At 42.3% G+C, this 6,610-nt stretch overlaps 1 protein-coding gene across 1 annotated transcript in view; it reads right to left on the reverse strand.

Moving 5' to 3' along the window:
- The window catches only part of ITGB5 (integrin subunit beta 5), a 195,382-nt gene that overhangs the window by 132,612 nt on the left and 56,160 nt on the right, over positions 1-6,610 (reverse strand). Inside the window, exon 5 of the mRNA XM_042782123.1 lies at positions 3,480-3,648. Coding sequence (XP_042638057.1) covers positions 3,480-3,648 — 169 coding nt within the window. The remainder of the gene's footprint in view (positions 1-3,479; positions 3,649-6,610) is intronic.

The following is a 6,610-nucleotide window of genomic DNA, read 5'->3' on the forward strand; positions in this document are numbered from 1 at the left end:
TAGGAGATCCTGGATAGAGTGGGAGAACAATGTGGAACAAAACTCAAAATCATTTTTTTAAAAAAGGACCAGGTTTGCTGGTCCGATACAATCTGATGGAACCTCTGAGACTATGGTCCCCAGCTGCCCTTCAGGTCTGGAATTGAACCCACTCCTGTGGCTTCCAGCCATAGAAAAGACAGGCTATGAGCTGAACATTTACATTAGGTAGATACACTCCTTGGAGAGATCAATCATGGGAGAACAGAAGGGCTGTGTATGCACAGGGAGACAGCTCAGTGGGCAGAAAGGCATGGGAGGGAAGGACACAGGGAAGAGGTAACTATGGGGAGGAACTAGGAGAGGAGCTGTTGCATTGTGGGAAATTGCAGTCAATGTTATGAGACAAAGTGTACGTGAGCTGCTGCGTGGAGGTGAATTCGCTCTATAAACTTTCACCCAAATCACAATAAAATTTTTTAAAAAAAGAAAGAAAAAAAACAGGATCATACTGTCCATACTGTTTTATAACTTGTTTTTCCCCTTTCTTCATTTATCTTAAGCATTTTTCAAGTCATTAAATAGTCTTTAATTGTATGACTGCTCCTCGGAAGGAAGATGGGGCAATCTACTTCTGTAGTGATACTGCCTCGGAAACCCAAAGAGGGGTCGTATGAGTTGGGTCGACTCAATGGCACATAACAACAACAACAACAACATGACTGCTGCATAATCTTGCAGCAAAAGGCAAGCCATATCTACTTCCAATTTTTGGCTATTATAAATAATGCTATAGTGAAGCAGGAAGGATAACTGTTGTTATAAATTTGTTGTTCTTTTTGTTGTTAGTTGCCATTGAGTCAGCTTCCACTCATGACAACCTTCTGTATAAAAGAACAAAACACTGTCCAGGCCTGTGCCATCTTCATGATATAAATAGGAGACTGCAAGTGAGAAACAAATTGCTTGCTATGTACCCAAACATACACTGACAGTACAAAGGAAAAGAGATGATGAAGCAGGAAGCTACTGGCTCATAGACCACATGATTCTAGGCAATTATTAACTTTCCAGGTATTTCCTATTGCAAAGGCTGGGGTGAGGACTAAGAGAAAATTTTCCCAAGTATAATAAGGCTAAAACATGTTCATAAAATACCTCCTGGCCAACAATAATTCACATATCAGGTTAAGGCAATGAGTTTAATCAACTTGCTAGCATCTCCTCTGAAACTCTTGGTCTTGTGTCTTCAAGGGAGGAGAATATTTTCATTGGTCTGGGATGGCTTAGGATGGTTCTATAAGCACAAGAGTGGATTGAATGGCTTCTCAAAAATCAAGGAGGTTAAACTGTTCAATTGCGTCATTCCAATTCATCTATTAAAATAAAACTAATATAAATGGAGGCGAATCTGGTGGGGAATCTGGTGGCATAGTGCTTAAGGCATTTGACTGCTAACTAGAATGCTGGCAGTTCAAACCCACCAGCCACTCCTTGGAAGGAATACTGGGCAGTCTATTTCCATAGAGATATAGCCTTAGAAACCCAAAGAGGGGTCTCTATGAGCTGGGATTGACGCGACAGCAGTGAGAACATTGCTTAGGCCTATAATTGGGTTCTTTCTCCAGAGCCTTAAAGATCATTTCCTCTTCCAAAAAAAGGAACTGTGCAAAATGAGGGGCATGCTAGTTCTTCCCCACACTCTTTATTGCCTGCCAAGAAATGGAATTTGATAGATGTCTGTGAAGACAACTCCACACACAATCAATATCTATTTTAATGTTTCTTCCTGAAGCAAATGCACTAACTACATTATGAAGTATTTGAAAGATTCAGAGCTGGACACTTCTAGTCATGTGCTATTCAGCTTTCTCAGGCTGCTGAAAAGCATGAGCAGCCTCTGAACTCAACAGTTGGCTCTGGCCAGCAGCTAGGGAATGGCCATGCTGCAATTCTCCTGGCTAAAGGGCCACTGTCATCTTCCTTTCCAAGCGGGGTCCCAGGAAGTAGTAACAGGCAAGAAGAGGATGGCAGGAGAAAGTATTGCTTTCTTTATATTTTCCTTTCCCCTTACCCCTCTCTGTCTGCCATTTTGCTTTTTTATTACAGAAAAGACAACTGTGGCTCTCTTATCCTGCCAAAGATTTAGGGGAGAGGAAAAGAGAGTCCTGACACACAGAGTACAAGGTCTCTAAGGTTGGAAACTAAGTGAGTGGGCAATTAAGTACTTATCACTTAGTAAATGAGAAGAATACCGAAAATACCATGGCCTGCCAGAAGAATGAACAATCTGTCTTAGACAAAATACAGCTGGAATGCTCCTTAGAAGCGAGAATGACCAGACTTCATCTCACATACTTTGGTAATGTTGTCAGAAGGGACCAGTCCCTGGAGACGGATATCATGCTTGTTGAAGTAGAGGGTCAGTGAAAAAGAGGAAGGCCCTCAATGAGATGGATTGACACAATGGCTGCAATGACAGGCTTGAGCATAGCAAGGATTATGAGGATGGCACAAAACCAAGCAGTGTTTCGTTCTGTTGTACATGGGGTTGCTTTGAGTCTGAGGTGACTTGATGGCACCTAACAATAACAAATGAATAGCAGCTGCAGATATGTAGCCTCTCCAAACTGAGTTCTAACTTCCTTAATATCTTTATCCTCCTTAACCAAACAAAGGAGATCTCAAAATTGTTGAATCTCAAAAAAAAAAAAAAAAAATTGTCGAATCTTCTAAATTTTCAAGAAAGCATCACCAATCATACATCCTTGATGATGGTAACTATGGAAAAATGCTAAATGTTGCACAAAGGCTAGAAAGATAAAATTTTCAGGTGTTGTGGTATTAAATTCAAGAGTGATTTTAATTTTTATCTTTTATTGTTGTTACTAAGTTATTTTGACCATAGAAAATGCTTTTAAAAATAAAGTACTACCGATCTTTCATTTATGTAGCTCACTGAGATTGGGAGTTCTCAAAGCATGAGTTCATTTCTAACCTAAGTGTATGTTCTCCCTCTGGATTCAAATATCACAGATAAGCAAGAGAAAAGCAAGTAAAGAAGAATGCAACCAAAGATGACCTGTAATGCTCTCATTTTCAGCTGGATTCCCCAATAGAGCATAAGTAAGTCATTAAACTCCCTAAGCATCTATGCATATAGTTTTACATTTACTTTTCTTCCCCTAAAAAGAAACAAAAAAGCAAAAAGTATAAACATAGAAAAGCTGTCTTCTGGCAAAGACAGTATCCCATTTCACATAGCCACACCCTGAGGCAGACGCATACACGAGCCCAATTCCATCTCAAGCTCCAGCTGATTTGACTGCTGTAGCTTTCTCCGAGGTTCCATTGAACTCACCCTCTGATGTAAGAGTGGACGAGAGCCACAGGCTGGGGAGGATCTAAATATGCCACCTCCTGCAGGAAGTGCTGATGCCCACACAGATGCTCTCTGCCCGACCTCCCCAGCCAGGGACAAGACCAGAATGGAAAGTTACCTTGCAAACAGCTGCCTGAAGTACTGCATCGAAGCCCCCCTCTGGGGCATCTCGGTTCCGGGACACTCTCTGTTTCCGCACTTCCTCATTGAAGCTGTCAACTCTGTCTGTAAGAGGCAGCAGATGGCGGAACCCAAAGGAGGGGACGCAGTTTGGAAATAACTTGTAACTGGAGAGAAAGAAGAAGCGAGTCACTTCTCCATCACTGTCTCTAAATTGTAAATAACCAAGCACTCTGTGCATTTGCTGAGGGCCTTGAAAGGCACCTATTATCCAATAAATAAATACTTACCTAGCACCTACTATATGCCTGTGGGACAGGTACTATGGGAAAACAAAGATAAATACTGTAGTTTCTACTCTCCAAACATCAAGTGTTAACTTCAGGCAACACAGCACAAAGCAGTTGCTATTGAGTGAACCCTGACTCATGGTGACCCTGTGTGTGTCAGAGTAGTAAAACTATGCTTCATATGGTTTTTAGTGGTTAATTTTTCAGAAATACATCTCCAGAGCTTTCTTCCAAAGAGCCTCTGAGTAGACTTGAATCTCCAACCTTTCAGTTAGCAGCTGGGTGCATAACGTCAGCATCATGTAGACTCCAAGACAATATATACCAAGTGCTAAGTGAATGGTATGGATAAATGGTATGGATAATTAATTGTCTCTATTATATAGCGATAACAGCAGGCTATGGTATTCACAGGAAGACTTCACAAAGGAGCCCTGATGTGGATCTTGAAAGATGTATGGAACAAGAGATATGGGTATAATCTGGGCACACCTCATGGGAAAGTTCTCCAGAGCTGAGGAAGGTGGTCATAGCATGAGGGCAGTGTGAGCCCTTCTATGAAGAAGGCATCTTGTATCAATGCTGTTGCTGCTCTGTGATAAATGAGCACATTATTCCCCTTCATGTCAACCCACTCAGAGACCACCAGGATATGCTGGCATGTGATCACATGCTAAATGACACAAAAATAAAGAAGTCCTTTCAGTTTCTTCATTCATTTGCAAAGATAGCAACTATAAGCTATCAGTTCTCCTAGAAGTAATAGAAATCATTTAGAAACTAATCATCTTCAAATGGCAAATTATATCTGAAGATTTGGAAAAAAGAAAGCATTACACGTAAGTTAATGCTATGTTTTTCTCCTGAAATAGTGGGCAAGCCCTTCTTAAGTCTGCAGAAAACCCACTGCCATCAAGTCAATTCCAACTCATAGAGACCCCATAGGACAGAGCAGAACTGCCCCATATTGTTTCCAAGGCTGTAATCTTTACAGAAGCAGACTGTCACATCTTTCTCCTGTGGAGCAGTTGGTAGGTTCAAACCAACACCTTTCGGTTAGCAGCGGAGCCCTTAACCACTGTGCTACCAGGGCTCCCTTCAATCTGCAGTAGGGATCCCAAATGGTCCCACTCCTGGTGAAAAGTTAGATCCCAAGTACAGCCCTAGGAGTTTCAGGTGCTGAAATAGGAAGAGAGGTCTCACATTGTTCCATGAATGGTTCACTAAGTAAACCCACTGCCTTCGAGTCAATTCCAACTCATAGCGACCTCCATAGGGTTTCCAAGGCTGTAAATTTTTACGGAAGTAGATAACCTCATCTTCCTCCCATGGTGTAGCTGCTGGGTTTGAACCGCCGACCTTCTGGTTAGCAGCCAAATGCCTTACCCACTGTACCACCAGAGCTCCTTCACTAAGTAAAAGAGGAGGAAAAAAAGCATTCCAGCCAGAGAGAGGAACATGTGCAATAATAGCCTTATAACAGCAGGGAGCACAGAGAGCCCAAGGACAGAGAAGGCCAGTGAAGTTGCAGTACAGAGAGCAAAGACCGAGAACAAGCTTAGACGAGGCTGGAGAGGCAGGCTGGAGCAGACCATGCAGAGTCTGTGGCCATGTTAAGGAAGCCATCTTGTAGACAAAAGATGGAAAAACAAGCACTGAGAGGCCCAGGGGAAAGGTTTTATAATCCAACTCAAGCCTTTTGCATGAGAAGGGAAACAGGCTTAGCAACTGACAAATTGCCTCCAAGAAAAAGCATCAGTGCAGGTCAGGGCAGGCTCTCCTCCTCCCTGCAAGAGTCAATCTTTGGCTTCCTAAGAGACCATTCCATTTCTATTTGGGGCCTGCAGTCCCTGCTCCATCCACCACAGTCACAACACAGCACAAAGTCCTTGGCTATAGAACAAAAAGCCAGCTCTAGACAGAATCATCCCTTCCTCCACAATAGCCACAGTTCTCTCTAGATAGGGGACTTCCCCTAAATTGCCCTTCCTTTGTTTCGTGCCCTCCTCCTTCTCTAAAATCTTCATCCACACCTTATCCTTAGACAGACTACTCATTTTTTTTAACTAATGCCTTGGGCCACCCAAACTTCTCATTGCTGTGTCATTTTGTCATAAGGAGAACAGTCATGGAAATTACATTCCTAGTTAGAAGAGGAGCTGAGCAGAGTCCTCTTCTGTAGCTACTTGACAAATGGACAGACCCAGAAGCAAATAAACATGCACAAGCTCTCACATCCCTCTCTTTCCTCCTCCAAGTTCCTACACTGTGTGCTGTTCTGGTTCATGATTTAGGACTTCAGGTGTGTGTTTACTGCCATAGTTGGTTGGGATGACCAAAGAAAGGAAGAGGAGGAACAGAATAATTGCCGTTTAATGAGAAAAGCAGAAAAGCTGTGAGAAGCTCAGTTAAAGCTTGGCATTTCCTCTTCCTGTTCACTCCAGCAATAAGCTGATACATTTTTATGGTGGAGAGTTGCTATTAAGTAATTGAGGAGTAGAAAATGTGTTTGCCAGAGAGGCATTCATTACAGATGATTTATTATAACTAATCAGAGTCATTTCTCACTGGGAGGAAAACAACTTTCTCATACCCTGTGAACATCTCGGTAGTCATGGGATAGGATGTTGCCAGTGACAAGTGATTTAATTTAAGCACTGAGTGGCTCAAGATCTCTGTGTTTTGGGGTCTTATGCCAGGAGACCCTCCCACCCTCACCCTAAGGACTGTGCCTGTGCCTGTAGGGTCCTAGTTTAGGGTCATGTACAAAGAGTCACTAAATTTAGAATTATTAAGCAGGAACATAAAAAGTAAAATATATATATATATGTGTGTGTGT

The sequence above is a fragment of the Orycteropus afer genome, unplaced genomic scaffold (assembly GCF_000298275.1).
Source record: "Orycteropus afer afer isolate SDZICR_OR568_19922 unplaced genomic scaffold, OryAfe1.0 scaffold00245, whole genome shotgun sequence".
Taxonomy (NCBI): domain Eukaryota; kingdom Metazoa; phylum Chordata; class Mammalia; order Tubulidentata; family Orycteropodidae; genus Orycteropus; species Orycteropus afer.